Source organism: Durio zibethinus, chromosome 13 (genome assembly GCF_047325235.1).
Source record: "Durio zibethinus cultivar Kanyao isolate XHJ-2024 chromosome 13, ASM4732523v1, whole genome shotgun sequence".
NCBI classification, from domain to species: Eukaryota; Viridiplantae; Streptophyta; class Magnoliopsida; order Malvales; family Malvaceae; genus Durio; species Durio zibethinus.
The window spans coordinates 22,035,799-22,053,580 of NC_143174.1; the positions used below are offsets into that span (position 1 = coordinate 22,035,799).

Here is a 17,782-nt window from a genome sequence, read left to right on the forward strand (position 1 = left end):
AATTTACCATGTACCTAAACAAATGCTATAAGAGTGAAATTTGTTCCGCTTACTATCAATTATATATGTTAAAACCTTGTAAGTTTTGACCTTTATTTGAAGTTTAAACAATGAAATATAGATTTTTATTTTTTTTTAGATTAGGAGGAGAATGCTTAAAAATTAATAGAATAAAATAACTTTACTTAAGAAAATTAAAAAAAAAAATCTTAAAAACAATAAATACTTTTATGCTTTATCTAGTATTTATTATTTGTCGTTAATAATTTTTTTTAAATAATAATTATACATAATATACAATTCTAAGGCTTAAATTTTGAAATATGAATAATTGAATTTTTTCAAATATTAATCTATAAATTATTCCAAAATATTAGAATTAAGAAAAACATTTTTAATGAAAGCCATTAAATGCAATTCGAATTCTTATTTACAAATTGAATAAATTTTATTATCATTTATCATAAAAAAATAAGTTAATGTTAGTCATTTGATGTAATTAAAATTCTTACTTTACGAATTGGATAAATTATATTAATATTTTTCATTAAAAAATAATTTACTGTTAGTTATTTAGTGTAATAAGAATTTTTATTTGCATATTAAATAAATCTTATAAATATTCAAATTTTAATGAATAAAAATTTTTATTTCCTTCCACCCAAAAGTTTTTCAACATCCACATTTTTTATATGTAAATATATTTTGTTAACATATTATTAAATTATAATGATACCACAAAAAATAAATTATTTTTAATTAAGAATTAATTTATAATAACAGTTTAAATCCTTTGATATTATAAAAAATAATTTGTATGAAAGTAAGAAATTTTATAATAAATAAAAATCTTAATTATATAGTAAATTTTTATCATAATAAATTAAGACCGAGAGATACTGTCTGTCATATCCAACGGTCTCGAAAATTATCTCAAATAGCGAACAACAATCCATACAAGTTGAACGTAACAAACAAAACTGAGAGAAACAGCAATCTAAACAAAGAAAAGGAAATGAAAAAAGTAGCATCATCCTACAATTCCCCAAATACTTATTCCGCCCAGTGAAGCTATAATAGGAGCTGGATCCCACCATTTACTGGTAGTACATAAGCTGCTGGGTTGTCACAGCATTTTGGTATCCACCATTATAGATTGCTTGACTAGCTCCGGCGGCACCCATTCCCATGGCCGCCTGCTTAAGGGCATGCTGACCCTTTGTATGCATCATACTCATTACTTGTGCGCCACCATATTTACTCAACTCCATATGCCGTTCATCGGCAGCAAGGTCCGCAGCTAAAAGACCCGGCATATGTGCAGGAGCAGCTGGTGGAGGCAGAGGGGCAAAGCTTGTTCCTGGTGCAGTAGGTTTGCTACCCCACGAGCACTGCAGCACTTAAACATTTGAAAGGTCAATGCCACCATAACATAATATTTGCACTGGCCATAAGTGCCAGCAGCAAATCTAGAATCACATCCAGCAACAACACTCGTACCAATAGTTCCAAACCAGGATGAACGATGGCTTTTGGTAAGGTCAAAACATTAGATGAGTGCCATGGGTGACATCACTTTACAAATTAAAGTAATATAACTAACTGAATCCATAACATTCAAAATCATAACTAACTGAAAATCTGAGAAGGGGTTTTGTAAAGAGAAATACCTTAATTGGTTTACCACATAGAATTCGCGCATTTCCCATCTGTATAGCTAGAGCTGCTTCAGCATGTGAACTGTATCTCACAAAACCAAAACCTTTATCTCGTTGCACACGAACATCTTCAATATTTCCTGCTCCAAGGGCATGAAAATGCCTATGGAGATCCAACTGATGTAACCTGCAAATTTTTTTATCCATGAGAACCAAGACCAAAAATGAACTACCTTCCATCTGAGACCGCTAAAAACGGTTGTGCAAGGGAAATTTGATATTGCTATAAAATAATTTATTCAAAGTTCTCATTCAACCCTAACGATGGCATACTTCATGAATCCTTTGAGCCATTTCACATGATATACTGGCAGCAGCTACAGTTTCACCATTCAATTGACCAGAATGTGATGTTTCTAGGTTTGCCATGGAAGTTAATATTGATCTTGTTATTAGAAGACAAAACCAGTACACTGGAAAATTTTGTTTTCATTAACTATGAGTTAAGCAGGGGAAACTTGGCCGTGGCTCATGAATCTTAATTGAGTAGTACGACTGGTAGGCCCAACCCCATTATTTTACTCACCCAAAAGTTTGGATTAAGGGAAGAACAAACTTGAGATTGGAAAAACTAATACTTGCCTCTGGGGCAAGATTGCCAACATAAACGGTGGTATACTGAGGATTGTTCTCTGGAGCATCTTCATTAGTCTTCTCTTGACGTTCTTCAGCAAGAAGAACATTATACTATAAGAGCTCTAACAGAATGAAAAGGAGTTTGTAATTGCCCTACTCCACGTCATCGTAAAACATCTAGACTTGAAAGTAAATTTAACAAGAAAATTTAACAATGGCATAAGAAAGATGCAAAATTTATATACTACTCTTGAATGTAAAAGATAATATATCAAGCATCCATATTGGCAGTGATGGCTCAACAAAGGCCAGAAAGCCAGAAGGCTGAGACCAAGTTGGATGTTTCAAATTATAGATGTATTGCATTCAAAATTTCAGAAAGAAATAGCCCATGGTTATTCCAGAAAAAAGAAGAAGCTAAGAGAGTTAAAATAACTGGCACTAGATCTCAACTACAAGAATTGTTTTAGCGCTCAAGGATGATCTCACCACATGTTCCATTTGTCAGCTCTACGATGCTTTTAGCATCAGCGGCCGGTTTGTCATAATTGAAAGTGGCACCTTTTGCAGCCCAGTTACAGTGGATCTGTCTACTTCCAAGCCACTTCCCTGTAATAAGCCAAAACGAAATGATGGAAATTTGAATAAATATTTATCCGAATACAAACAATTATGCCTATAAAAGCAATTTTTCACGTACCATTTAAGTCATTTATTGCACTTTGGGCATCCTGAGAAAAAAAAAAAAAAGGGGGGAATGATCATTACATGATGAAAACAAATATGGAGAGAGAGATGATACAGAAAGAAAACTAAAGTGACTCTAGTACCTGCTGGTTCGCGAAAGAAACAAAACCAAAACCTCCTGAACGCCCAGTTTTTTGGCCCCACATAGCCCTTGCATCCCTGTAACCACAAAAAAAAGGTTCTATTTATCCTCAAGTCAGCTAGTTCAGGGTTGATTACCCTCCCTTTAAACCCACATTTCCAGCAGCTCAAGATTGATAAGAGGTAATCTTAGGGTAAAACAGGGAGAATTAGTACTCACGAACAACTGGAATACACAGAAAAGCATGCAAACAAGGTAGCATCTGTAACTTCAGGGCTGAGATCACCAACAAAGATGTTGTGATGACCTGAATGCCAAAGTAGAAATACCATAAGTTGTTTGCAAATACACAGGTATAATACAACTAAGTAGACTTCATTAGTGTACAATATAAACCCGATGTATCCTCCCTCTGACTACAAGCATATGCCCAATTAACTTTAATAGGTTGCCCAAATCTGCAAAGAAGACCGTGCATTAAAAATATAGGACAAGGCAGAAGTGAAATGGGAAAAGGGAAAAGCCCAACATCACAAGGGTTCATATTGTTACTTACAGATGCCTTCCATTAAGAGTCACAATAGCAATGGCAGCGGATCTACGATCAAAGTAGTCCACAAAACCATAGGATGACTGCATTAAGCAAATATGAGCTCATTCTGTTAACAACAATATAAGCATGAACCAAGAATCCCAAAAATCCAATGAAAACTTGCAATATTTGCATCAAAAGATAACCTTATCTTTTTTAATAAGTTTGCATCCTTCAATAGGACCAGTACTCAAGAAAACTTCTTGCAGAAGGGGTTCCGTTACCTGGGGGTGAATATTTCCCTCATACCTACAATTTAAGATAAGGTAAATGAAAAAAGTAACAATGAAATGAAGAGAACTACATAAACAGAAAAATCTACAATCTCTAAAAGGGTGTTTGGTTTAGGGGAATTCAAAAATTTTCCCCAAGAGTCTTGATTGTGAGTATTTGATTCTCACGTTTGGTTCAGAGTTATCTGATTCCTAAGGAAAATGTCAAATTCTCAACAGTACCTCGAGTCCCAACATCAGAAACTCACCTATTCCCATGGCATTTTACGATTCAGGGCAGAATGTTACTTGATTATCAAATTTGACCTGAATAAAAATTTCTTCTATCTATATTACCCTTTTGAAAAGCAAGTGTTGAACTGAAATTAAATTTTATTTTAAATCAATTACAGCATTTCATTTAATTGGTTCATTTTGCAATATGTTTTCCCACATATTCTATAACCTGCAATTACGGTGTTTCTATTAAACATATGCCATAATTGAAAATGTTTGAGATCTGAAATGACACAATTCGGCGTTTTAATGACAAAACGCCATAATTGAGTAACTCATTTATAGCGTTTTCCATTAAAATGCCGTAATTGCTTCAAAATTAGATAATAATTGATGCTTGAAATAATGACGAATGCTATTATATATTTGACTAGAGAGTTGAGTAGAAATTAATAAAGTGGACCCCATGAAAGCTCGGGCAATAATCATTGCCACATTTCGAAATTTTATTGACCACTGCATGGAAATTTTGTGAGTTTTTATAAATTCCAAAACAAGTGCAGAAATAATGAAATTTCATAATATTTTTTAGAAGTAATTACAGCATAATGTGCAATAAATGTCATAATTAAAAGTTTGGTTCAATTTTTAAAACAAGTCAATTAAGTTATTTTTTTTATATGAAATACTGTAACTGAAAGTTTTTTTTTTTTTGTTAGACTCAATTACAGCATGATGTGTACTAAACGCCGTAATTAAAAGTTTGGTTTTTTATGTTTTTATATAAATTCCAACCATACAAGCTATATATTTTTATAAGCTCAACTACAGCAAAATGTATAATTAACCGTCATAATTGAGTATATTTAATTTAAAAAAAAAAGTCTTTGTATTTTATTTGATGACAAAGGCTTCATTTATTATTTGGTTCTTTTTTAAAACAAATGAAAGGTTGCCTAAAGTTGTCAAGGAGATTATGGTAAATATACATGATTTACCATATGGACATTCACGAATCTAAAAATGGGATGCCTTGAAAATAAAAAAAAATCCCGGGTCTCACACTTTCCCTTGAAATCCAAGATTCCACAACTCAAATGCCCGCTAAGTAGTAATTAGATTAAGACTAAGATGCATATGCAAAAGCTTCACCAAGTGATATTATAAACATGAATAAAAAAAACCCAGAAGTGAACAAATTTAAAAAAAAAAAAGGAAATAGATGCCCATGCAACAATCACACACTGCGGCAAGTAGCTGAATCAAAACCAAGAGGAAGATTTCCACTCAAGATAGGCTCTATCTGCAAAATTAAAAAAGAAAAAGGTAAAAAAAGGAAATTTTTCCTAAATTGGACATGGGCACTCCTCACATCGGTAAATAAGACAAAAAATTAGACACAAAAGTCTAAGTGAGACACCAAAGCTTACAGCAACCAAATGTAAAATTAAAAAAAAGATCACATTTACATAGTTAAGCCCCTAACTGTTGCCATCATAATTAACCTGCTTAAGAAGACAAAACCAATGGGCCAGTTGATACACAAAATGACAACAATATCTGCCGACCCGCAAAAAAAAAAAAAAAAAAAAACCATTTTTTGCCATGACTAAGTATATCAAGCAAATTTTCAATTTTCCCTGTTAATTTCAACAGAAAATTCTCGCACGAAGGTCAAACACCCAAAAAATCACAAAATAAATACTAGCAAGCAAATAAACAAATTGACAGAAGAAACAAAACTAATTTAAGAAAGCCAATTCGATTAAGAAAGAAACCAACTTCATAATATAAATAAAAACCCCAAATATTAACTAAAAAATAGAAAAATAATAAAGCGAGAAATACAAAGCAAATAAATAGAACCTGAGGAGCAGCCAAGAGACTGAGATGGTGGTATAGAGCCCGTTGCATCATAGCTTGCTGCTTTAGCCTTTGCTGCTGCATCTTCTTTCAATTAAATTAAAAAATATGAAGATTTTTTTAAAGGTTATTGGGTTAGGGTTTCTCGAGAGATCGATAAAATTGAAGAAGAAGAAGATGAGGAGGAGGAGAAAGAGGGAAAATAAACAGAATTAAAGGAAAAAGAAAAGAAGAAGGAAAGAAATGAAAACAAAAAAAATATATTGTAAGTCGAAAGTTGAAATGAGAAAATGAAAAGAGGAGTGAGTACAGAGGAAGAGCTCCCTTGATTTTGTAATTATATATTTACTTTTTTTATTTTGTTGGAAAATAGAATTTTGAAGGAAGTATCGGGTCCGAGATTTGATCAGGTGGTATCGGGAGTACGAAAGAGAGAACGAATATTTCCAATGGCCAATTGTGTAATGCAGATTGCTTGATTGACTTGGGACTTTGACCACCTGGATCGGTCTTACTAAGAGGTTAACCTATTGGATTAAAGTTTATGGGAAAAAAACAAGAAAAAAAGGGAAAGAAAATGATTATTAATTTCCTTATTTAGATAATTAAAATGAGTAAAGAAAAGAAAATGATTGATCTTATTTTTGTTTAGTTCCGTTGTAAAAGGAAATGAAAAGAGATATTATATTATATTATTTTTAAATTATATATTTTTAAAATAAAATATTTTTTATTATGTGAATAATTTTGATATTAATTATTTTAAAATTTTTTAAAAGTTAATAAAATAATTTTAATTTAAAAAATATTATTAATAATTAATTCATAAAAAAGATATGTTTAGAATTATTTTTATACTATAACTTTTTTAAAATTAATCCATAAAGGAAAAAATTAAAAACTTAAATATTTATTATTAAGAAAAAACTAATCATAAATTTGTTTAAGTATTAGCATTTTCCTATCACTATATATGTTTTGTCATATTCTTTTATTTTTTTATTATTTAGAATTTGTAAAGTCATAACAAAATGAAAAAAAAAATTAAGACCTAAGAATAAATTAAAAATATATAAAATTCGACGTTATTGACAAAAAAAATAGTTGAAAAATGAGTTTCAAAAGATTTAAAAGAAGCATAAATAATTAACATTAATGGTTAAATTTTAGTATCATAATAGTATTCATTAAAAATGATAAAATATAATAAGGACATAAAAATTATTTCGGTAAATTATATATATACCCTATGATTAAATGTGATTTGAGTTTGTCTTTTAAAGTTTAAAATATAACACTTAACTAGCTTATGATTTATTTTATTGTATTTTTATGCAAAACTATTCATTTTTTCCTTTTTTTTATTTTGTTCATCTTTTTCAACTTTAATTTATTTTCTCTCTCTAAAATGAGATGAATTATTTTTCTATAAAAGTCATTTTCAATTCTTTCTAATACTTTAATTTTTTTGCAATAGCTATTTCTCTCTAAATTAAATTCTCTAGAAATTTGCCATTACTGTCCATTGCACTACCATTGTTGGTTGCCATTATCATCTTTCATCATCAATGATCACCACCATAAACTAGAAAAGGAAATCCCAACGCTAAAGTCAAAGAACTCACTATATTGCCACACTTTTTTTTGCCAGTAACATCTCATTCTCCTTAATTTGGAAAAAAAACATTCAAAAACAATCACACCCAAAATCCAAATTAATTTTTTTGGACATTCACCATCACCATCTATTGCATTACCACTAAAGTCCTTCGTCATCAGTGACCACCACCATAAACTAGAAAAGGAAATCCTAATGATAAAGTCAGAAAACCTACTACGCTATCATACTTTTTTTTGCCACTAGCGCCTCATTCTGCTCAATTTGAAAAGAAACTCTCGAAAACAACCAAATTGAAAATCATCGAAAATCTCTTTTTTACAAACTCAAAAAAAAAAATCTCCCACAAAGACCCAAAATTTTGATTTTGCTCTTGGATGTTCTTGTTAATGGTATTCTTTGATTGTGTTGATTGTTTTTTGTTGAGACTTTCAATTTTTTTGCTTATCTATTCTATGCAAATTCTAGATTTTGTGTCTTTTTGGGAATGAAATTTTTGCTGTTAGGAATTGTATTAAGCATCAAACAAACAATCAATTTTTAGGGATAAACATTAACAAAGCAAATAGCCTATAAAAAAATCCAAAAATAAACCTAGCAGCCACCAAAAAAACTTAAAGAACTTGAATTCATCATAAATTACTCATACCCAATAAACCTATAAAGCAATCACAACTTCACATAACAGCCATAACAACTCACCATCAAGTTTTTTTTTTTTTTTTCTATGGGTTTCGATTTGAATTTTTTGAGAATTTATGGGTTTTAAAACAAAAACGAAAATAGGAAAAGGGAAAAAATCAACTAGCAACACACATCTATATTTTTCTAACATTTGATTCTCTACTACTTGTTGAAGATTGTGAAGAATTCATACTTCTAATTTTTTTTTATTTGAAAACTTTGAATTTGAAAAATAGAAAATAAAAAAAAATTTTGAAAAAAGAGCTAGGGTTTATTAATTAGGCATTGATGGCATTAATAAAAACTAACTGAATATCACGGATACATAGTTTAAAATAATTAAGTGTCACTTTTTAAATTTTAGAAGACAAACTCAAATTACATTAAACCTGAGGGTATATTCATGTAATTTATCCAAATTATTTTATATTTAAAAAATTTAATTCTTTTCTTTATTTCTTGATTATCCTAATTTGAGGTAATTAAAAATTGGAATGAAAAGAAAAGATTGCTCAATTTCCTTTTGTTTCTTTTATTAAAATGCAAATGATAAACCAAACAAAAATAATATTTTTCTTATTTCCTTTACTTTCATTTCCTTTTCCTTCATTTCCCTCATCTTTCCTCATAGGATGGGTTACCCACTTTAGACATTTTGGCTTTACTCTGACAAGAAAAACGAAAACTATTAAGAAAATTTTGTTAATTTAACGATTAAATTATAAATTAAAAAATTATAATAAATTTAATCATTAAATTAATAAAATTTTCATCTTAAATTTTTTTTTTACCAAAAAAAATCTGTGAAAATTCCTCACAAAATTTTAGGAAAAGAAATATGTTGGACATTTATTGTATGCTCAAGTAGACATTTGTACACTTAATTAAAATTAAAAATTCATTAGGATATATTGAAAGGTATTGTTATAAAGTCTGCAAATTTCGATAAATTTAAAACAAAAAATTATGATTATTTTTAAATAAATATTTTCATTAAATTTTTATGTTGAATAAGTGTTACTTAAATTTAAATTACAAATAATCTTTTTAATCTTTTTATATATTATTGATCTTTATGATTTCTATTAGTCTATAAATTTTGATTTTCTATTAATACTTTTATTAGATTAATTTTAATAAAAGATTTCATAAACTTCATCTAAAAATATATAAGTTATACACTTGTAGCAGACAAAAAATAAATAAATAAAGCTTTGGCCATATTCTTTAAAATGAAAAAATATATATATGAACAACAATTTTGGGTTTAATGTTTAAAAAAATCATTATATTATGAAATTTAAATGTGTTAAAATCAAACTGTGGTGATAAGTAATAGTTAGTCATAACGCATAAAGTAGTTAGTACTAGTAATATTTAATTTGCAATTCAAAGTTTGGTAACTTGATTTGATTTCTCGTCCCAACACCTTTGCATGAAGAAGTCCAGGAACCAACTTTGAACATTTCGAACACTTGATCATCATGCCGGTGCCATGCCATAAAGCAAACAGAACCGGGCTCTTTTATGAAACTCAGTCCACCTAAATGTCGGTTTCAACAAAATATTTGTTGGGCCTGTTGGTTTTATCGTGTATCCGGTTTTGTGACTTTTATCTACCTAACTGCCCTCAATCATTCGTTAGCCTTGTTCAGCTCTAATTCTGTTTCAGCCTTGAAACAAAAGACTTCATGGATATCTGAGATGGTTTCGGATGCTGTCCTTGCCAGTTCCATTTCTTTCCTTCCAATGCCATGATTGCACCAGTAGTATTACAATCGAAGCATTGGGAAATTTGCTTTATGCTCTTGGTCTCTTGCATACAAAACACAGTTTTGCTTTAATCCAAGATTAGATCTCATGGTGGTATTCATAGTCTGCTTGATTAGGAATCAATCACGACTATAGATAGTTGATTAAATACTTTGAACAAGTATATCTAGCAACAAAACTCCTAGTCTTAGGAGAAACTAACAGTAAATGTTTGCAAAGTGTACATGAAATTGCCTTCTTCGTTCCAACAGTGGCTGAAGCAAGCAAGGGCTTTAAGCCCGTGGTTTAAGGTTTTACAAGGAGTGGGACTTGAGTAGTTGATAAGGCACTTGCACCACTCCAACCGGTTGCTCCCTGCTGCTCCAAAGTTGGATGGACCTTGACCATGCTGGTTTGGCATCCGCTCTGCCCATGATCCTGCTCTTGGGGTTGTATTATTAGGCGGTCGAGCTTGATAACTTGTAGTTGAACCACTCCAACCAGCTGCTCCTTCATATATTTCCTTTTAGATGGTTCCACTGCCCCCATTCCACCCCAACTATAATGACAGCTCCAAGCAAAACCAAGTAGACGAGAGCAACTCCTAGGCTCTTATACCAAATAGATGATGATCGATTGTTTACAGCAAAATAATATTAAACAGAAGTAATTTATAATTCAAATATATAATTAAGATATTTTAGTTGGTGCTTAAAATTAAGCACCCTCCTATTATAACCTCGAGCTGGTGATCATGTGTTAGAGTTAGGTACCAAATCAATAAAAAAATAAAGAAAAAAAATTATTTCAAAAGTTAAAGCATATGTGTTTTTATATCTCTGTGTAGTTTACTGATAATGTTGTGTAAAACATGCATATACTCTTCTAGTTATTTTCAACTTGCCGGAAAGAGTTTTACTTGGAACAGAAATTTCAGTGGCAAATTGCCATATCATGTCATCGAAACAATAGAAAAATTCACCAAAAGAACGAAAAAGTCAGAAAGTTTATCATCTAAAATTTGACTATTGATTTGTGGCTCATCTTTGAATTAAGTGTGACAAATTGATTTTTTTATTTCAAAAAGCCACCGGCCAACTGTATCACGAAAGCAACTAATAACAATTAAAGAATACATAAATTTCAATTCACATTTCACACGCTACATAACAAAAAGATGCTTTGTCCGGAAGAAAAATAAAGACTTAAATACATATTTGATCTTCAAAATTTAAAATTTTCGTCGTATTGGTACTTAAAATTTTTTTTTATTATATTAATATTTAAATTTTTAAATTTTTTATTACGTTAATATCGTAGACTAAAACCATAAGTTAATTTTATTAATGTAACATTAATATCCAATAAGATATTAAAATGTGTCAAAAAAAATTAGCTAATATCATATCATCAATGTCACATCTTTTTTAAAAGAAAATTTCAGAAAAAAATCAAAAAATTTTAAAAAATTCAAAAAAATCTAAAAAATTTAAGAAATTCTAGATAATTCTTAAAAATTAAAAAAATTCTAAAATAATTCAAAATTTTTTTGTATAAAATTAAAAAAATAAAAAATTCAAATGAAAAAAAAAAATTGTATAGATTTAAAATATTTGTAGAAAATTTTAAAATTTTTTTAAAAATTAGAAAAAATTGAAAAAAATCTTTAAAAAATTGAAAGATATTTTAAAATTCTAACAATTTTTTAAAAATTCTAAAATAATTTCAAAAAAATTTATGCAAATTCAAAAAAAAAAAAACATTTTAAAAAATTCTGAAAATTTTTAAAAAATTAAAAAATTCTATAAAATTCTATAAAATTCTATAAAATTTTAAAAATTTTTAAGATTAATTAAGAAAACGTGAAAATTTTCAAAAAATTTTTATAAATTCTTTTATAAATTTATAGAATTTTATATTTTATGAATTTAATTTTTACAAATTTTAATTTTTTTACTTTGTTGGATTTTTTAAAAATTTTTCAGAATTTTAAAAAATTTTCAAATTATGATAATTTTTATAATTTTATAAAAATATTTCATACTTTTAATTTTTTTATAAATTTAAAATTTGTTTATAATTTTTCAAAAATTTTTAGAATTTTTAGAATTGTTTTGAATTTTGTAGTATTTTTAAATTTTTTGAGAAATTTTAAAATGTTTTTCGAATATTTAAAAAATCTTAAAAAAATTTTAGATTTTTTTAAAAATTAAAAAAATACTTTTAGAATTTTTTTTTTAAAAATTTGAATTGTTTTGAATTTTTTTAAAGATTTTAAATTTTTTTGAAGTTTTAAAATTTTTTGAAAGTTTTAGAATTTGAAAAAAAATTTTAAATTAGAATTTTTTAAAAAATAAATATTTTTTAAATATTTTAATTTTTTGAGAATTTTTGAGAATTTTTTGAAGTTAAAATTTTTTTATTAATTTTAATTTTTAAAAATATTTTAGAAGTCTTTTAAAATTGTTTTGAAGTTTTTAAAATTTTTAAAAAAATAAATTTTTTTGTACTAACGTAACAATGATCATATGAAAAATAACTAAATTATTTTGATACGTATTAAAATCTTATTAAATATTGATGTCATGTCAACAAAGTTGATTAATAGTATTAATCCGAGTTAACATTGCAATAATAAATTTAAAAATCCAGACATCATTATGATAGAAACGTTTTTTAAGTATCAATGTGATAAAAAATTTTAAATTTTAAGACTAAATATGTATTTAATCCAAAAAAATCTAATTCCAACACCTTCTTTCTTGCTGCCCATGCCCAATGAATAGAAATTTCATGGACTACAAAATTAACATGTTTGTTTACCAAATGCATTAGATCACAAAACTGGAATGATACTCTCTTAGAATACTTTGGTAGAGCGGTGAGAGATACTCTCATCGCGCCATGATATAATTTCATAACAAAGTTTTTATATATTTTTTTCAATAAATAATATCATGATACGACGGAAAAAAAACTCTCCTTATATAAAAAATGCATGTGAATTATTTTAACCTTTTATCTTCCAGAATCTTTGACCTTTGATAAAAAACCTATTTCCATCATTTTATTATAAAATGAAATATAATTATTTCAACGACCTGGTAAAAAAAGGCCCCCTTCTTTCGTCAAATAAAGGTTAAGAAAATGGGGATTGACTAATCTTTTGGACCATCCAACCAATTTTTCTGAGTTTTCCCTTGTAAATTATGTCTTATTTTTATATGATTAAAGTCACCAGTCGTGAACAACTTTGGACTGTACTTTTGGATTATTTATAGCCAAAATGTAGGGTTCACAAGAAATGTAAATACACAAGAAATCCCTCAAGTACTATACTATTTTTCTGCTTGACTTCTGAACGTGGATTGGAGGTCTCTCTCCACCACTCATTTGTTTCTTTATTATTATTATTATTATTATTATTTATTGTTTAATACTCATTCGCGTGTTCAAAGTCTCTTTAATACGCATGTTTGCTGAGAATTATTTTAATGGAAGATGCTTTCGTTGAAGAAAAAGAAATGGAAAATTGCACACCATCGCAATTCATCACAGGCATTGCATTGCCATGCGTTTGACATGGTGAAAGCTTCTTTCAAAGTTTTATAATGTCAAGCCTGGAATTCATCGATGAACTTGAAATGGGTTCACCTTATTCCACATAAAATAACAAAGAACAGTTTCTCCATTTGGTGGAGACAGGTTGCTTTCCGGATTCCATCAGTCTTTAGCTGAATGATTGCTTAGCTGGTTGAATTGGCAAGTTGCCATACCGTTCCATCTTGTTGAAAAGACCAAAAAAAAAAAAAACATTTTAAACTTCCCAAGTTCTCAGATTTTAAATTTGCAATCAGGCCACAAAATCCAAAAGTGATGATCATGCAAAGGCTCAACCAATAAAGCAGCATGATTTATGATAATAAAGTAGTGATGACAAGACTTGGTTGTGACAGTGATTTGATGTTGAATTGAAGACTTGCTAATCTGCTGTATAACCCCCCCCCCCCCCCAATTAACATTACTGATTACACTTGATTTCAGTGATTTCAGCTGCTAGTTCATAGTTCACAACATTTCATAGCTCATATTTTACCTTCTTTCTTCAACATATCCTTTTGGTCTGAGTTATCAAAACTACCCATCAGCAGCAATTGTTCACGCAGGGAATCACGTGGCAATCATGTATTGATTTCTACCAGACACAACTAATTTTTGATTCAAAATTAACATCAACTAAAAGTTTCTTAATAGAACTAATTACAAGAAACTAATGGTGAGATTTGATTGAGAGTTAGGATGTAAGAGGGCTCGTTAGAGCTCAGCTGATAACTAGAGAAGCATAAATAGAGAGCTAAGAAAACAGCAGGCTTAACCCAGCTGAAAAAAAAGGATAGCAGAATTAAAAGAAGCCTCAAAAAAGAATTCAACTTGGCTCAGACTACTGCGGTGATTGAGCAGCCAAACCCAGCCATGACTTGCCGTCGCCTGGATTGGAAGGAGATGCTGCGGAGCTACTTATCAGGTATGGTGCTCTTGTGGTGATTCTGTAAAATAATCATAAGGATGTCAACATCAATATGTTAAGCATCACTCTTGCCAAAAGTTTTAGACAAAGGAACATTAAAACGAATTACAATCGATTTTTAAAATGTAATTTCTTTTATTGGTCTCTAGATGCCTACCTATCCTTTCTCTTCTCCAGGAACCGATGGAGGGAAGCTCTCCTTGCAATTGGAAGATCTGCAATAGACAAAAACTAATAAGAATCCCTATATAAAACAAGAAAAATATGAGACATAATTCCACTTCCTGACTCCTCGATTAAAAAAAAAATGAAGTGGACAATGAAGATTACCGCCAGGAATGGGTCGCTGAGCAGGTTGAATGCATTCTTGAGTTGCATTGTTTCCGAAATTAGGAACCACATTTGAGTTAGGAGGAACTCCAATGCCAGATTCAACCGGACTTGTGGCTATGCTAGAAGTAAAGGGGGCGCTTGTCTTGGCAGAATTGGGGTTTAAGCTGTTGTTTTGGGAGCTGGACTTGCTAGCTAAAAGCATGATTTCCTTAGCTTTGTCAGCCGGAAAATCATCAAACACAATCACTTGTCCACCATAAAAGATAGTCATCTGTGCAGTTTGAGGCTCCACTGCGGCAAATTTGTTCATGCTGGTAACACTAGAATCAACCCTTTTCAGACCATCATCCTTGGCAACTGGTGATGAAAAGCCAGCTTGTTGAGGGAACAAATCCATCGATCTCAAGTTCCTAGGAGCTGCAACGTTCCGGCCACAAACATCACCTGACTTCTCATTGACAGGAAACAAATTCATGGTAGGACGCAGCATCTCAGGTGTCCCTGCCACATATCCATAAATAAAGCGATACATTAGACTCAAACTCCGTTATTCTAAAACTATCTTTAGTACTTTAAACGACTTATGCTTTCGAGAACTGAAGTATTGGCTATTTATAATAAAAAAAATCCAAAGATCTTGTCAAGTTTTAATGAGATCTAAAGGCAGGTATTTTGCCAACAGAATATAAATTGACGGGATTATATCTCAACAGAATTTTGTTCTTAAAAAAACATAAATACATGTTTCAAATCCCCATCATCCCTCAAAAAATGGGAACTTCTCATTGCCAACAGTTCAAGCACATGGTCTATTTGTTCTATAAATTTTTTTCTTTTTCAAAATTGAATATTTTCAGGAGGAGAGACCGAGAGAATAAAGGACATGTTTTCTGACTGTTTTGAACCATTAAATATGAACATGTCAATTTGCAAATCTTATTTTCAGGATCTGAAGATTGACAACATAAAAAATAAATAAAATAAAATTAAGAACAAAAAGATCATAACCTGAAGCTTAATTTGATTCAACCACTTCAAAATTTTGAAAGTTAAAACGGTTAATCAAACCGCTTGTCCGAGATGAAAAAAGAGGTAAAAGTCAAAGTAAAAGAACAAAGCTTATTGTGAAGCTATCTTTAAATCAAGTTTCCTCTTTTAATACTTAAAATAAATAAATAAATAAGAAAACAAACTCGAAAACTTCTGATTCAGTGATTCTTTCTCAGTTCTTGATCGACCCAAAACTCAAAAGGAAAAACGAAAAACAAAGAAAGAAAGAACTAACCATTAGCTTCAACTTTGCTTGTCATTCCCAGAGTTAGATCTCCAAAGCTACCTTTATCCTTCAAGTACTGACTCAACAAACTACGAGTCTGCGTAAAGCTTGGCTTGTCCGGTGACCTCACCGGTTTCTGACCCATATATTCCGGTGCACCCGACATAAACAAAATCCAAGTGTTCACAACTGTTGCTGTTTTGGGTTTTCAGAGACTGATTCGAAATCGAAGACCTCGATCTTTGAACTTACAGCCGCATCAAGTTTAGGCAAGGAAGCGAAATTTATTAATGTGAAGAGAAGGAGAAAATGGTTTTTATTTTTGATAAAGCTGGGACAGAGGGAGGTGGGTTAAAAAGCACGATAAATAAATGGGGCTTGATTTTTGCAGCTTCCAGAGGGTACTTCAACACTTGATTGCCTCGTTTGTTTCGGATTTCAAACACGTTCTTCTTTTATTTTTCTTTTATTTTCTAATTTTTCGACCACGCCGATGTTTATCGGTTTATGTTCTTGTTCGATATTTTATTTGGTGAATTTACTTTCTTGTCCCTATCCTGGTTGAGCGTTATTTGTTTTTGTGGCCGCCGTAAAAAGTTTGGTTTATTGGTTAACTTTTTCTAGCACGTGTTTTTTTAATTGCTTTTAAATTTTGAAAGGCCAAAAATATTTTTAAAATTTCAATTCACAATGTGGTTTATTTTTTATATCTCCTTATTGTTTTTATGCTTGATTAAACATCAAGAATTATAAGGGTTTCTTTAAAAAAATCTAAAACTTTCATATTAAGTTGAAGATAAAATGAAAATACCTTATTGTTAAATTAACTAGTTATAAATTTAAAATTACTATTTAATACATGATTTATGAAAATTTTAAATTTTACAAATAAAATTAAAATATTATTACATGTATTTTTTATTATATTAATTTTTAATTTTGTAAAATATATAGTAAAAACAATGAGATATTTCATTTTTTAATTGTATTTGAGAACTTTAAAATTTTATTAATGATGTATTAGATATTTTTCAGAAAATGTATACACTAAAATTATTTACTATTAATTTTTTTTAATAAATAAAATTTTCATTTATTCTAGAAAACAGGAAATAAAGACATGTTATACAAAGAACAAGTTGCTACGGTAAGAAAAAAAAAACAATTCTAAAAGCAGAAACTTCAAACAAATTTTCTATTTTTTGATAAATTTTATTATTTAATTAATAAAAAATATATCATCCACATAAAATATTTAAATTTCATAAATAGAATTAACAGGATAAAACATAATATTAAAAATAAAAAATAATTAAAGAAAAATAATATTTATTACAATATTTTAACACTGTTTTTAAAATTAAAAATTTTATTAATATACAATTTATTTATAGATGTATATTATTGACTTCTCCAAAACTAATAGTTGTTTTCCATAGCCCAAATATTTGACTTAATTTCAACTTTCCCACAAGAATTTCTTTTCTACCAAAATTCTAACCCAATCAGCCAAACAAAGTTTTCACGAGAAATATGGTAAAGCCCACGCAAAGGATATTTCTGT

The 17,782-nt window shown here is 29.3% G+C and overlaps 2 protein-coding genes across 2 annotated transcripts; both read right to left on the reverse strand.

Moving 5' to 3' along the window:
- Positions 1-855: 855 nt before the first annotated feature.
- LOC111303042 (oligouridylate-binding protein 1-like) lies at positions 856-6,324 on the reverse strand. The gene is made up of 12 exons (XM_022899043.2): positions 6,031-6,324; positions 5,406-5,467; positions 3,862-3,964; positions 3,680-3,756; positions 3,520-3,581; positions 3,343-3,430; positions 3,125-3,200; positions 2,995-3,025; positions 2,784-2,903; positions 2,275-2,383; positions 1,671-1,845; positions 856-1,391 (listed from the first exon to the last, which is right to left on the reverse strand). The coding sequence occupies exons 1-12, from the start codon at positions 6,109-6,111 to the stop codon at positions 1,098-1,100; spliced, it is 1,278 nt and encodes a 425-aa protein (XP_022754778.2). The 5' UTR covers positions 6,112-6,324; the 3' UTR covers positions 856-1,097.
- A 7,945-nt stretch (positions 6,325-14,269) lies between these two features.
- LOC111303044 (protein TIFY 10A-like) lies at positions 14,270-16,556 on the reverse strand. The gene is made up of 4 exons (XM_022899044.2): positions 16,228-16,556; positions 14,940-15,443; positions 14,767-14,824; positions 14,270-14,628 (listed from the first exon to the last, which is right to left on the reverse strand). Exons 1-4 carry the CDS (start codon positions 16,382-16,384, stop codon positions 14,523-14,525), a joined length of 825 nt encoding a protein of 274 aa, XP_022754779.1. The 5' UTR covers positions 16,385-16,556; the 3' UTR covers positions 14,270-14,522.
- Between the last annotated feature and the right edge of the window lie 1,226 nt (positions 16,557-17,782).